This window comes from Neopsephotus bourkii, unplaced genomic scaffold, assembly GCF_033783945.1.
Source record: "Neopsephotus bourkii isolate Nb327-2 ecotype Australia unplaced genomic scaffold, CSIRO-AGI_Nbou_v1 NB_369, whole genome shotgun sequence".
Classification (NCBI taxonomy): domain Eukaryota; kingdom Metazoa; phylum Chordata; class Aves; order Psittaciformes; family Psittacidae; genus Neopsephotus; species Neopsephotus bourkii.
The window spans coordinates 1,860,623-1,876,480 of record NW_026900875.1 but is presented as its reverse complement, the minus strand read 5'-3'; the positions used below and the strand labels follow the sequence as shown (position 1 = coordinate 1,876,480).

General features: G+C 43.8%; 1 protein-coding gene across 6 annotated transcripts in view; it reads right to left on the bottom strand.

Annotated features, from left to right (window-relative positions):
- LOC133209908 (lipoma-preferred partner homolog) overlaps positions 1–15,858 on the bottom strand; it is a 313,797-nt gene that overhangs the window by 172,358 nt on the left and 125,581 nt on the right. For all 6 annotated transcript variants that reach the window (XM_061348850.1, XM_061348844.1, XM_061348846.1 and 3 more), the window contains one exon: positions 8,443–8,555. In XM_061348850.1, the coding sequence (XP_061204834.1) occupies positions 8,443–8,555 (113 nt within the window). The remainder of the gene's footprint in view (positions 1–8,442; positions 8,556–15,858) is intronic.

Sequence of the window (15,858 nt, the reverse complement as noted above, 5' to 3'; positions counted from 1 at the left end):
ATTGTATTTTTGCTTGGGGTCAGCATAGCCACAGAAGCCAAATGGCATTTACTTCTGCACAGAAAGTATATTCCTTACCTAAATGTCTTTAAAATGCTCACCTGACCTTCATGCAGACCAAACACCGCTTGCAGAAGGTAGTCCTACTGCTCCCTGTGGGAGGTGCTGATGCCCAAATGCCTGCACAGACCTCAGCAGTGGCATCTTTTGGGAACACATAAAGGGGCATTGCAGGACAGAATCATGGGAATTTACAGAGACAGAAACAGGGGGAGGATGGAGCGAGTGACTGAGAAGTGAGTGTAGTAGCAGAGCTGAAGAGGAAGGCTAGACCTGGGACGTGACAAGACACGAGGCTGTTTCCATGGCAAAAGAGATGCGGAAATGAGGAGGTGGAGAAGAAAAAAGCTGTAGCTTGTTGAATGAGAGGAGTTTGTACAGCACCTCAGGCAGAGATGTCACTGGCTTCACCAACAGTTGGAATTGCTACAGCTTTCCCAAACATTTCTATTTTACTTCTCACACCACTAAAACCAACACTAAAAATGTCATATGATGTTTTCCAGATGCTCTTCCTTACCTGCTCTTTGTGTGTTAAAGTTAACCTTTGTGTGTGTCCTGCATTTGCATTAGCAAATCAAAACTAAAAAATACAATTGTGGGAGTGGTCCTGCAAAGGTTAAGAGTTCAATGGCAGCAGATACTTAAAATCATTCTTGCTCTTCTGTCCTGGAAAAAATTATTCTGGCTATAAAAACATTTTTCATTGGTATTTCTACCACCTTTCAGCTTGTTCGGTCACTGTGCCGCAAGCTTTTTACAGAGATGACATTTTCTGACAACAAAACCACCATCATGGCAGCTGAATCTGTTTTTCACCAGTGATGGAAACAAAGAAACAGATACAGGAACCTGCATTTCAGTCACTTCCATTCTTGGAAATCAGATGCTCTCACAACTTCTCCATATCCATGTCCTTTTATCACCAGGCAAAATTTGCATCAAAAACAGGATGAAGTTTGCCCTATTCTTTTAACGACTCCAGGGCTGTAAAACTGAGTTTAGCCAGACAACTGGATTCTCCCATCTCTGTAGCTGTATTTGCTTTCATCTTGTTTGACCAAAACTTATTTCTGCACCACACAGCATCACAGTACTTGAAGCACCAAAACCAAGGTGGGAATCTGACTCATTTGTTCTGTCATGTTCCAGCCTACCACCATGGCCAAGCTGCATGGAAAGACTTTGACTTTCTAAAACACCATCTACCCATTCCAGCCAGCTTCATGGCAAAAGTGTAATAATTTGTCTGCTGCAATTTTTAGAATTCCTTCTTGCTACTGACAGTCTGTTTGTCTTAATCTCACCACTGCGTTACAGTTCCTTAATGCAACACAGGCTACCCAGGATTTGACACAAGAACAACTGATCCTGCAAGAGATCTTTTCTAGGACCTGCTAATCCAACAGAAGATTTCAATAGCATTTAGAAATTACAAGAGTAAAATTTCTTCAATACTGATCATGTTATTTCACACTCTTCCATCACTCAGCTCATCTGCTTTGATGGGAGAATTCCTACATCTTCATTATCTTTTTATTTCCCCTCTGCTTGAATAATTCTATCTTAGGTACAATGATGATTTTGCATCCTTTCTGTCACAGGCTGGTACTAGCTCTGATAGAATAAAACCGCCTGCTTCTTCTGCTTGCTTTCCATGACTCCCATTCATTATTACTTCCCACATTCATGTCTCTTGTTATCCACAGACGGATAATCCAGGTTACAGATCAACCTCTCTTCAGGTGCCAGCAGTGAACCCAACTCCAGCAGTGGCAGTGTGAGTGTTGCACAAAGATGTACCCACATGAGCCAGGAGGTGCCCACCAGGGCTTGTAACCTCAGGCACAGCACTGCGGGACCACAGCCCACTGTTTGGACCCAAGCCCGCGCATGTGCATAATACTTCCCTGTGTCTTAACCGGAGATAGTTTTAGATTCATGATCTCTCAACATCACAATCAGCAACATCTCTGACCTTTTTGTTTCCTCTCATAACTTGTTAGATAGTCACCCTTATTTACATATGATCTGTATTAGGCTTTTTGCTTTCTTATGCTCCCTCACCTCATCAACAGCTGCATGGTAGATTATCAAAAGCCATGCTGTTCCACCTCTGAAAGCACATCCCAGCCTCAGTCACAACCTTCCTCCCAAAGAAGGCACAAGTGTACACCAGTGTAGGTCGTGGCACATCCTGTGTGCTGTGTTACTATATTAAACAATAACATAACAAATACATTAAATAACACAGTAATAAGCATGATGAAAATAATGAGCACAGTTAACTGTTTGGATCCTTTCTTCCTTTGTAGTGCTTGCCGAGAGTTTAGCTATTAAAGGCTGCACTGCATTATAACACTGCCAAGATATTAATAGCCAGGCAGCGAGATGAATGGCAGGCTTACATCGTACAATTAAAACTTTTCCAGTTTACCCTTTCAGTAAAATTTGTGGTTTATAATAAGCATCTTTGTCTATTCTGAAGAGAGTAAGGATTGGAAAGTTGCATAGATGGGAACAGAGATTCATTAAAGATTTAAAATAGAATGCGGTTTGGCATTGTAAAACAAACACGTGTATAAGATGGGTTGCATCAAGAGCTGCCTGAAAGAAGTGCTCAGTGTTCCTTTTCTCTTGTGATCCTGGATCTACTGGTCATGTTATCCATAGAAAGAGATAAAAAAGCAGTAGGGAAGAAGGAGGTCTGCTCTATATCCCCACTCATTATGCATTTGTCATAGATACATATAGTGTTCATTTATATGTGTGTACAAGAAAAACATGCATTTAGTCTATTATGCATCCAGATATTCATCAATATATACACACATCGTATTACTGATTTTGCTCACCTTATCACCTAGAAAGCCCTATAATGACCTGTAGACACCCAGTGAGCATTTAAACATGAAGAGAGCATTCATGTTATTGCTCAAGTCTAATTCAGAAAGCAGCACATTCCTTTCTCAAATAGGTAAGGAAGACAGAAGAAGGGAAACAGATCAAAAGCATTCCTGCAAAGTCAAGGTTTGAATAAAAGGGTTAACGTTACCAGGTAATTTATTTAAACTGTTGGACACGGCTTCAATCCAGATAAAAGGCAGTTGCTTATCACATGGATTTTAATAAATTAGGTTAGGAGTCCCAGAAATCTGCAAAAGCTGGATCTCGAATTGCAAGCGATGCACACAGATTATGGCTTTATTTACAGAGTCACTGAGAGCTACTGCTGCTTGCCTGGAGCCAGGCAGCCCTGCTGGCAGCTAGAGCTGCGCTGTATTGCTGATGTTCCTCCTCAGCAAGCACGTACACCCAGGCCAATAATCCTGATGATTAACAAAATCTAGCACTAGAGGGAGGCTGAACACATATTCTACTCTCTTTGGCCTTTTCTTCTTCTCCAAACATGAAAAGGCAGGCAATTTAAAGGAAACCTAGCACCCAAGGCAGACCTCAGTTGCCACACTGTTGAGAAGCAGATGTGCTATTTAAGGCAGCTCCCCGTAGACAAAAATCAATCTCTTTCCTCCCTAACTATTTGTCAATATGCACACCCAAAATTTAAAATAAAAAGAAATAAAATCCCTCCATTCTGGCTGTTTCCTTAGGCAGTGAGTCACAGCCCACAGAGAGGCACGACCGCCACCACTCACCAGGAGCGAGCCTGGCAACCTCCTCCGTAACAAGGATGAGGCTCTCACTGCTTGCATCTATCAACACGTCCCCACCTTCTCCCAGGCATGATCACTGGGTAGAAGTGAGCCAGGTCTCCTTTGAACAGCCTTGCAGAGAAAGGTGCATTACTTCTTCAAGCCATGTTTCAGCACTTCTCCTTCCAAAATTCCTTGGCAATAGTAATTTGAGCCCTTCAGCTGATCTTCTGCATATTGCAAGAGGACAATACAACCAGTGAATCCAGTAGGTCTGAACATGGGAATAGCTCCCTGCCCACAGTACTGCAGCCCCTCTATGCATAGGTGGTTCTAACAAGAACTGTTATCCTGAACTATTTTATATTTCATTTCATGCAAATGTTCAAAACTTCATTGTTTCTTCACTCTAACCCCCATCCTAAACTACTTCTGCACATACTCTTTGGTATATCCCAAATTCTTTCTCATTCATTTACAGTTCTTACATTAATGTAGCAGACAGAATTGCTCTGGGACACAGGAGATGTAGGTCCTATTTTTAACCTACCGCTTCTCAGCCTGGTGACCTAGGCAAAGCACTTTCTCTGCTTCAGCTTCCTTATCAGGGAGAGACTGGTAATTCTTTTGTAAAGAGTTTTGTGGCCTCTCAATAAAATATACACTGATAACAGCCAGGGGTTGCTGGAAAAGAGGTGATCCCCTCACTGAATACAATCCTCTCCCTTCCATGTTGCAGCAGTATCTAGGGTCCCAAATGAAAATCAGACCCATACTGCTGATGCAGCACCTGCAGATAGTTACAGGGGATTAGTAAATGCATATTTTTGCCAGGTGGCCCTTGGCAGGTCTGCAGCTGAGGGTCACATCTGCTGGCTACATCTGCTTCAAGCCACCCAGGTCCTCCACCAACATAAAAGCCTGGGCTCTGAACCTCTCCTTTAAGGAGAACTGGTTGTTTCAAAGCCAGTGGAGATCTAACCCCTGGTGATAAGGCTTATTGAGATGCTCCCATAGGATGCATGGCTCCAGAGCCAGCCTTCCCAGGGATGGGATGAGAGGTAGGGACTGGCTTTCCAAACCACTATGCACAGTCTTCATCCCTGAGCAACCCTGCTTGGCAAGGAAGGAAGAAACTGCCAGTGCCATGAGCAAGAGTCCCTCTCTGTGAGCAAACAGGGCACTCAAGAGGTTGTTTATGAGAGATTTTTCACTTTTCCTTTCCTGGCCTGGGCAGAATGCCTGTTTTGAAACTAGAAGGTAAAAAAAAATAAAAATAATAAACCCTGCCCCCCTCCCAGATCTATCTATTTCCCTTTGACAAACAGTGATTTCATTTTTCTTCCCGTCCAGGACTTTTTTTTTTTTTCTCTTTTAAACTGAGCCCAAGCCAACGTGGCAAAAGGCTCTTTGCTCATGTCCTTATTTGTCAAAAACGCCATCACCGCACCCTCACTACCATTCTGGGAACAAGCCCTTGCCTTCAGCTGCTGACTTCAGCTGAAGAGGAACTTCCCAACACAACTCTACCCCAAACCCAGTGCACTCTTTTTTAAAATAAACATTTCCTTTTCTCTTTCTTTTTAAAGCAGTTGATAAGAAAAGAGTTTAAATTTCCTTCTGTTTTCCTCCCAAGCGCTGCAGTGAATCAGAATATGATGGATCTTGATGGGAAAACAGAAATCACAAGAAACTGCCAGATCTGCTGCAAAGGTATTTCACGACCCAGTCTTCTTATTTCCATCAGAGCATAAACACCTCAAGGGAAGTCAGATACTGAAGTACCTTTTTGGATCTGATCCTAAGTGGCCAGTTCCACTGTCCAAATAGATTTAAAGAGATAAACAGGTCTATGAAAACTGGGTATTATTATTTTAACTGCTGCTCTTAAGCTACAACTTAAACTAATAATCTGTGCAGCTTTCAGCTGTCTGCTAACACTAATTCACAAAATGATAATAAACTAAACAAACATATATATGCTGCTTCCCTTACCAACTCAGCACCTAGTATAAAAAGCTTTACCTGGAACCACAGCACAGGTATTTCATAAGGTATCATCAGGACTCTGCCATCCAGAGACAAGTTTCTGTTGTAAAGGGGCTGATTTTCTGGAGCAGATGAATTTCAAACTCTGGAGTAAATCTGGAGGGCTTGCACCAGGTCTGCAGGGGCAGAACTGCTCCAGGCAGCAGTCTCAGATCTGATCCGTGCCCAGGAGAGGGGTCATCTGCTCTAGCACTTAGATTTAGCAACAGAGAAACTGAGGCACAGAAATTAAATGGCCTGGCATTGGAAAGCAGAATCAGGCAAGGCTTTAGTTTGTTGGAGCCAGATCCAACACATGCTCATGAGATCTCTGCCTTCAAGGCAACTGTGTCCTGAGGGCTGGGAAAGGATTTGCAGCAGAAGAAACACAGCCACCATTCATTTTGCTCCTTCAGCATGGGAACCTCTGTCTGGAGTTGTGAAAATGCTTGTGTTCAATGCACAAAGCCATCAAGCAGCTTTCTCCACGACCACCTGCCTTTCCCCCTTATGTCTTGGGCCCTTTACTTTGTGACTTTTGTTGCTCCTTCAAGATAAGGAGCTGGTTTTGCAACATGAGACCCAGCTGACTCCTGACTTAGCCCTGACTTTTGTCTACTCCTCCTTCAGAGGATGGAAGGGAAAAGGGGAAAAGGTGACAAGAGAGGACAGCTTAAAGGAGGGAGCGTGTTCACTGCAGAGAGTACATCTGGGCGTGGTGACGGGCAGGAGCGCTGGGGTACAACTGGCAGGCTCACTTTCGTCTGAACAGTACTGCCATGTGAAGGAACCTTGCTCTAACCAAATTCCTGCCAAAGCCCCATGCTGTGAACACAGCTCCAGCCCCAGCTTCCCAAAGCCAGAGAGAAAGGGTGTGACAAAAAGCAATTTCATGAGCTCAACGGGGAAGAGCCATCCTATAGAGTGGTTCTACCAAGAGGCACATCCCAGTGACAGCCCTAAGTGTCTCAGGCACATCTTTGGACCCACTGCAGGAGGGAGGCATGAGGAGCTGAGGACACGAGCCCCTTCCAATAAACACTGCGAGGTCCCTTCCTTGGGCAATCCAACAAGGGGGAAGCCTGACCCGAGAGAAGCCCGTGAAGTGCCATGACCCCTTCCCACTGCACAGGCTTCTGCGTAGGGAGCCATGCAGGCTGCGCCCTGCCCTCGCTAGAAGCCTGCTGCTCCACTGCTTCCCAGGGCAGTCTGGAAGCTCCCTTGCTCCCAAAGGGTCCACTTTTCTCAGAGAGATAAAAGACAGAACAACACTTGCTGAAGAATTACTTCATTTCCCCAAGGCTGGGAAAAGCCATGCTCCACACTTGGCTGATGTCCCTGACGGCTGCAGCCTTTCCTGGCAAGGGAGAATGATCCTCATTAACCCCTTCCCTCTCAAAGGCTGCTTATAGCACTGAGCCCACTGCAGGAACAGCTGAGACTTTGTGACAGCATCTGAACATCTTGCCACAGGCAAGAGATCACACAAAGCCCATGAAGGAGGGAAATGTTTTCATTCTATAGAGGCACAATGTTGATGAATTGACTCTAGAGCTTATGATGGGGCCAAGAACTAAGCCAGGTCTCTTGAATCCTGTTTAATGTCTGTTCAGTAGCCTATTCTCAGGTTCAAATCCATCCAGGGACACAGGACTGCCACAGCCTTGCAGGGTCATCAAGGGCAGCCACATGGCTGTGGGTATGTGGTTACACAACTCTCACCAGCCTCAACAGTAGATCAAAGTTGCTTTGCTCTCACTACTCCTCCCAGAAGACTCTTACAGACCTTTGCAGTCTCAGTGCTTAGAAACTTTCTAACCACCAGTACGAAGGTACTCCTGGCAAGCTTAAACTCTCCTGTTCCTGCAACACTCACCCAGAGCTGAAATAATTGTTCTTCTCTGGTACTTGATCCCCAGATGTATTTCAAATTTGCATCCATGCCCCCTTCTCAGCCTTCCTTTTGCTCAGCTCACAAGCTAAACTCTTCTGGTCTCCACTGGCAAAATAAGATACTCACTCCTTGATCACCTTGACAGCCTGTCCCTGCAGTCTGAATACATCTCTCCTGAACGTGCCTGAACTAACTCAACAGTACCCAGCACTACAGGCAAGCCAGTGATGTCTGCATAAAGATGTTCATACCTTTTAAAGGTGTTCAAGGTATGTCCCTAGCCACACAGAACATGTCATCCTCACCTGATGCATCTCAGAAGTTGTGCTTTTATTCAGATGGCAAATCTAGAGGATCCAAGCCAGCAAAAAGGGAGTGAAAAGGGTCTTGGTGACATCACTAGAGCCTGGGCCAGGGCTTATTTGCTTCACTTAATTTTAGGCAGCTAAACAAAGCACTTTTAGGATCAGATTACTGCCCTAAAGTCTCTCCACAGTCCATGGAAGGAGATGGCCCTTCCAGAAAACAATTCATTCTGGGAAGGTTTCACTCCCATCCGCCATCACAAGGACATAAGGCAATTAGTCTTCTAATTCAAGCCGGATGGGAAAAATCCTTTAATAGCTCAGTAAGTTTTGAATGGAAATATTCCTTAGTTGGGAAACACAGCTTGCTAAAGCTGACTTGGTTGTTCCTGACACATGATTTCTAACCACAGCACTTCGCCACCTCATTTTATTATCATCCATTCATTTTCACAATTTTTGGATCAGTTCTGCACAAACAATAAAATTCTTGTTCTTTTACCTGCACTTTGAAAGTAACGTCATCCAGAGGGGGTGGGGGAGGGAAGGCACCTTGTGAAGATGTGATGTTCCCGAGTTCATCCACAGGAGGTGGGGGTGGAGGAAGGAAGTCCCCTAGGAGAGAGAATGAGAGAATTTCAACTCACCAGTTTTAATTCGCATCATGATGAACATCACCATGCAGTGCCACACTGCCTCCCACCTACAGACCCTGAGCACCGTCCCCAAATACCACCATGTTCAGAGAGGTGCTGAGCCAAACCCCAGTGATCCACAGTCCTCTGGACCACCCATGCCCAGGTTCAAAGCCCCTGGCTCAGCCCAACCCAGACATGGGTGCCAGCTAGACACCTACATGGTGCCTGCTGCCAACAAGGCACCTTCATGTTATTTGCTGTGGGAAGCAGTCGGGTACAAAGCCCTGGAAAGCTTTCCTGTTAGAATCCAAATCAGACAAAATACAATACAGAGTACAAAGAAAATAAATTTTCTGAAATTAATACTTTGGTGTTTAGTTCTAAAAAATGCTGGGATGTTTGAATGCGACATAAATTTTTCTCCTTTGCTGTAAAAATGACCCTCCAACCAACCAACCAACACAATTTTGGAAATGAATTCAACTCCGGCAGACATCCTTCCCAAAGAATACACAGGTGATGCATCTCCCTGCACAACACATTATTCAGGCACTCTTGCTTTATTACAACCCTTCAGAATACCTTAGCAAAATCAAGGTACAGAATGTGTTGAAGGGGATGAGACAGGGAAAGGGACAAGGCTTGTACATAAACAGAAGGGAAAAGCTGCAACTGCTATAACAGAAGGGGAAAACAAGGACTGCTAGAACAAACAAAACAAACACTGCTTTGCCCCTTTGGAAGATCCATTCCTCCCGAAAGAAAAAAAAACATTAGCCAAGATTTTTCAGAAAAGAAGCAAAGGACAGAAAAAGAGAAGAGCCCTTTTCTGGTGTTTGGAAGATAACACTTTGCAGTAGGAGACAGCTGGCTTTACCACATCCCACCCCAGCTCTGCTAACTCTGTCCTCTGTGTCAGATAAGCTGCTGGCTCCGCTCTCCCCACAAATGGGAAGGTTTTTAGATCAGGAAGCAGAAAGCAGATGCCTGATGAACTGGGGGGACCCTGCAGATGTTTGGCCTTTTCCTGGTCCTCTGCGAACAGATGGACTTTCCTCCTTCACAGCTTTAGTTATTTATTCTGCCACTGCACTTTCCTCTTTCCCACACACAGCCATAGGACCCGATGTTGTTCCCACTGCACTCACGGGAGATTATTCCCTCGGATGCAGGACAGAAAGCTGTTACTCTATTATTATTGGCATTGCTGGAAGTCTTCTTCCAGCAGAGAGGAAAGCAGGCAAAGACTGTAAAAGCTGTGTCCTGAGCAGCATACGGGTTTAGATCTACATTTGAGAGAGCAAGGGAGGATAAAAAGCTGAAAGCAAGCAGGATCTCCCTAAAATGCACCTCAGGGACCTTCACTCACCCCCAAAGCTTTGCAAGCCGGACAGATTTCACTTGCTTAGAGCTGGGCAAGCCATGGGAGGAGTCAGGAAAGTCCTTGTGAAGGTGGAGCGTATCAATACCATCCATTGCTGAGCATCTCCAATGACAGCCAGCTACATGGGGAAACATCTGGGGAAGTGACCGTCCTTTGGTCTGCATGAATGCACCATTGGCCATGAGGAAAATGGGTCTCTGGGGTTACCAGAGTTAACCATGGGCTGGTGGAAGACACACTCCACCCTGAGTGCTCACAGTCTCCTGACTGATTTAACTCTACTGCCCTTCCATGAGTAAGTGATAAGATGGGCAAAAGGCCTATTAGTATTGATCACTGATCAGCACCTGCACTGACATTTTGGTTGACATTCATCTGGCATTAGGGCAAACGCTTGGAGATACTTAAGTTATGAGAGTGACTACACTCAGCTCCACCAACAGAAAGACATCAAGGCACCTCCAGAGGGCAATTTATACCTCAAGGCAGGTGAAATCACCTTCCAACAGCAAATACCCCCACAGAGGCAGCCTCAAGCAGGCACATTCACAGGCAGGAAACGGCATCGTGTCCCTTCTCATGCCATGGCATAGTCTGCCTTCAGCTCTTGCAATGAGAAATCACTACCCATAACCATATGTTTAAAGGAGCTAAATATCTCCTCATTGCACCAGCTAGTCATTTTTTCTTCTTACAGCTGTGAAGACTGTGACTCAACCTACAAAGGGACTGCGCAGTGCGACACATGCACCAGCTGAGTTACTTTAGATAGGATGGCACAACTTGCTGGGAAACCATAGCCCTGAACTCTTCTCTCAGCACTCATGCCCACTGCTGTGCTGGAGCATCAGTCAGTGCAACCACGAGAGATGACACCATTAGCCCCAATAACATTTTCCCCCCATGTTTTACATACAAGTAATTAAATAGAAATTTAGCCAGTTCATCATGGCTGTGTCGGAAAACTATAGCAGAACAATAAGCAGAAGCAGTGCCTCCCAAGCCCCAGCCCAATTTTTGGCTCCAACCAGATCTGTGCCATGCAGGTGCATTTGCAAGGTTTTACCCCTCTCCTTCCCAAAATTTTCCCCTCTTACTCTTTAAAAGGAGATTTAGGTATTTCATTATTACACTTTTCAAATGTACAAATAAAATTTTTTTCAAAGCCTCAGCAGACATCTACATCAGCATGAGCTTGTCAGGCTGAATAGAAACTCATAATATTTTTGCTATTGGCTGCGTGATGCCTTCTGGGTACAAGCACAAGCTGAGAAAAACATCCTGTCTCATGCAACAAGCACGTTTCTCACAGTCTAATCTTTAAATTTTTAAGTGCACTTCAGTTTTTTTGCAGGATCAGGCTGGTGTCTCAAGCCTTTGTTTTGAGGAAGATATATCTGCCAGTCAACAAATGAATTGCAGCACAGTAATTGCCTCCCCCCTTGACTGACACAGTTGTTTAGACATGAAGATTTGCAGCTTTGAAACTTCTAGACACGAAGAAGATCTCACATGTTCAGTAAGAAAAGACTGTTTGGGGGAAAAGCCCTCGGAAACACAAGAAAGCTAACCACCATATTTTTCCCTGAAACAATAACTTAATGAAATCTAACAACCAACAAAACAGGGTTCACACTGGTCTTTCCAAATTACTGGCAGACATCTGAAGACTATATGCCCAGATGGTTTTAATTTTTCTCCTTCCAAACAAAAATAACCCTTTCTCATCATCATCTTGATAATTTCTAGCTCTGAAAATGGGTCAGAAGCAGTTTGAATCAACTGAAAAATACAACTCTCCCTGGGCTCAGAAACTAGACTAAGGACAGTGATGGAGCACCTGATGTGTTTCCGTTCTGGTCCAAACAGACCTCGTCTGGCAAAGTACCAAGCCAATATAGGCATTTCCCATTGCCCAGTCAAGTATTTACCTTCTACTGCAGAAAGTCAAAGTTTGCAATTTGAGGGTGATCTACACTGAAACAACTAAGATTTACCTTAATTTGTTTAGCACTAGGCTAAAACCCTTTTGACTGAGGTTACCATAAGCCCGTATACTTCAACAACCACTGCAAAAACCTGCAAAATATTGCAGTGTTGCTAACTGGTCTGGAAAACTTCATACTGCCAAAGTGACACCACAGAATTTTTATAGAAACCTTCAGCTAGATAAGACTTGGGGACTCTTAGGTGTGAACGCACGTCCTACTAAGTTTCCCAAAGTGAGTATTTTCCTGTATTTAATACACATCACTGGATAATGAAAGCACATGATTAAAATCATGTTTTATATCAGTGCATCACTGGTCAAAACCATGTCATGAGGGGTCATTGGCACCATGACAGTGTGGGGCAAACCACCGTACAACTACACACCAGCTCCACAATCTACCTAAATATACCACATTGGCCTGTGATTTCTAAAATGAAGCAGCTCCACCAACCCAAGGCACTGTTTAAATTACTACTCTCTTACCAATCACTAATCCTGCCATTTGAACTACTTTTGCTAATCAGCTACTGTATTAATAAGCAGGAGGGAGAAAAAACACCCAACAAAACAAAACAAAAACCCACAATGGCTAATTTCATCATCAGCATTTAAAAAAGGAATACTGAGTCTGTCAGGTAGTTGCACTGAAAATTTACTTCACCACCTGCTAGCTGAAATATTGCTTTTATGGATTTATATTGTATTAAAAGGTCACTGGCTGTTTAAGTCTTAAACAGTTTTAATCATTCTAAAAGTCTCTTAACAGTAAGAAAAGGAAGCTCAGAACAAACAGCAGCAGGGATTCTAATTAAAAGGGCCAATTCATCTAATTTTATTTGGGGTTAATTATTCAGGATTCACTCTCTGATGTGTAAGGAATAGCAATTAGTAATTTTAGTGATTTGAGGAACATTGGAGGTGTAATCAGTTAAAATGAGTGAGTGTTTACAACACAAGATGTTGAATTAGTTTCTCTCAGCTGGAGAACAGGAACATTAGTCCCCTACAGTTCAGGACTATGAATCGCAGTCCTGTGTAAAATACTCTCTTCAAACAGAAGAAAACACACACTAACAATCATCTGGTAATTTTGTTTACTACATGGAAAGTCAATAGCCAACACATACCATAGCAGCTTATGCATCTTTACCTCCACCTTCATCCCACCATCCAAACACCCAAACCCCTGGGATTCACTGGAAACAATTCCCATCATTCTTCCTATCAGTACAACTTCAGCCGGACTACCACCCTCCTGCCATGCTGCCTTTAACCACAGCTGACTGAGATAATGAAAGAAGCAGCTTGTGAAACTTTCAAATGTTAATTAACTTTGGTGGTTAAATATACAGAGGAAAAATGACCGTGCGATTAATTTAAAACCTCTAGGTACAATTCCTCCTGCAAACGCAAATCCAAAATAGCTCTGCTGGAATCATTCTGGATCTCTTCCAGTGTTACTAGAGCCAGAATAAGGTACTAAAGCTTTCAGGAGTAGCAGATGAGACTCTGATGGGGACAGAGGAGCTGCGTGGGGGAGTGCCAATGAGGAGATCCAAAACTAGCTGCTTTGACATTTGGGTCTGAGCTGAGGCAGCAGCTCAAAAGCCATTTTCTTATCGTGTCTCACGAGGTAACTGAGTTTTACCACCATGTAGGCATAGCCAGGTGCTTCAGTGGAACTGGAGCTGGATCCCTTGCATTGCCTACACGCTTGTGATTGTTAAAAGGAGAGGCACTGGCACACCAAGCCAAGGCTCATTTCAAGTGATGCGGTTTTTATTGAGCAACTTGATTTAGCAGAGATGCTATCTTTAGTGTTCCACAGACAGACCTTTCACTCCAGCTCTTGTCACCAGGATGGAAAATCCCACCCACCTCTGGCTCATGTCAGAACTCGCTGACCTCCCTCTCAAAACAACCCCAAGGCAGTAATTAGCACAAGAGTAGGAAATAAGGGCTCAGTCCCCTAAATTATGCAAAATTTCAGCCGCTTCATCACAGTGGATGCACCTCATTGTGCAAACAACACCTTTTTTTTTAATGAGACTGTAGGCTTATTCAGCTGGTGTCTGTAGGCACCTAGCCATGCCATCCTTCCCAGCAAAACATAACCAATGTTCCTGCAACCCCAATAGCTGCAAGGTAGGGGAAGGCTTGCTTCCCCCTATGCACATCAACTGAACATCCTACACATCGTAAGTTTACAATACACGCCGCTAAGTACAAAGGAATCGATACAAGGCTTCATTTTTGACTCTTCAACTTACTTCTCCATATGACTGTATGGCAAAGCTAATGTCCCACACCAGTCTATATGCAATAGCGAAGACTTATTTCACTCACCTCAGCATGTTCTGTCAACATGATGCAAATAAGATAGTTCTGCTCCTGCTCACGTAACGGTTATATCCGTAATCGTGACACTTGCTTAGAGGAGAGGTCTGCTAGTATCAGAACTCAGCTCTATGGAAAATAAATCAGTTCTTTACTAAAACTTAGTGAAGGGCTAAACTTGCGCCAATGTAAGAAAAAGCCCTGCAAACTTCTATTAAAATCTGTAAGGATTTACAGATTAGCAGATTAACAGAAAAGCTCTAAGTACCATTCCTTGCCACAGATTTCTTTTAGGATTCTCGGGATGTCACCTAGCCCTACTGTGCCTCAGTCCATCGGCACAGAAAGCCTTCCTTCGCCTTCATTCCTGTGTCCATTTGTAGATGTAAGCAGAGATGTAGATGTAAGATGTAGAGTTGTAAGACAGAGCCCGTCTTACTTGGTCTGTGCAACAACTGGTAGGATGAAATCTCGCTTTTGGTTATGGCTGCTCAGGTCCAGTAATGAGGACAAAAGTAGTTCCAAGTGATGGTTAAAAAAAAAAAAATAAAAATAAAGACGACAGAAAACAGCCTGCTGAGATGGAAGGACTTCAACACAAACATATGGAAATATGCTGGAAATCAGGACATCTAAATCAGAAGAGCAAACCTCATCCTCAAAGGGGAAACATGGGCTGCATTCCCACACACCATCCGTCTCCTCTGTAGAGCAAAAGGCTCATGAAACAACTCACTGAGGGAAACACTGCCTCACTCGGAGCAAAACCGAAACAGGTTATCTATTTGTTTATTAGACTATGGTCTCGTTTGTTCATTGCTAAGAGTTGACACATGCATTAATTTACTGAAGAGGACGGTTGTGAAGGAGTCAAAAAAAAATGAGCTACGCCACTGGATTAAGACCTCATTCTCTGTGGCTATTGTTGTGTAGCACAATCAAAATGAATCTGGTTTTCCAGCTTTCACCCCCGAAGAGGCAGCCAGGGATTATGGGATCATGTCCTTTGGATACATCCTTTCTTATCTCCAACCAAACCCTCTTTGTGTCTAGTGATGAAATACAAAACACTGCACAGATCACAAAAAACATCTCCCAGAGCTCTTCACTGTCAAGGGACTTCGTCAAGTTTTGGAAGCTGCAGCCAACAGTTTTTAAGCAATCTCGGACTTAACTTGGCCTATAACTGATTTTGTGTTGTTTTCCCACTTTCGGGGTGAACTGCAATCCGAGCAGTTAGAGGAAACACAATGTGCTGCAGAACATCTGGAAGCACTGGATCCATTCTGCTTGCCCAGCATGCAAAGGAGATGACAACAAAAACAACTGCCATAACTAGACCACTTCCCTGCATGATGAGCTCAACCTTCCTGCATGGTGCTCTCTTCACAAAGTCTTTTGCTTTCAGATGGAGAGACTGGAGCAAAAATACTAAGTGGGAAATGCATGGGAAATAGCAAACTTCCAATACCTAAAGGGGGCCTACAAGAAATCTGAAGATGTAATATTTACAAGGGCAAGAAGGGATGGAACAAGAGAGGATGGCTTTAAGGTCAAAGAAGGTAG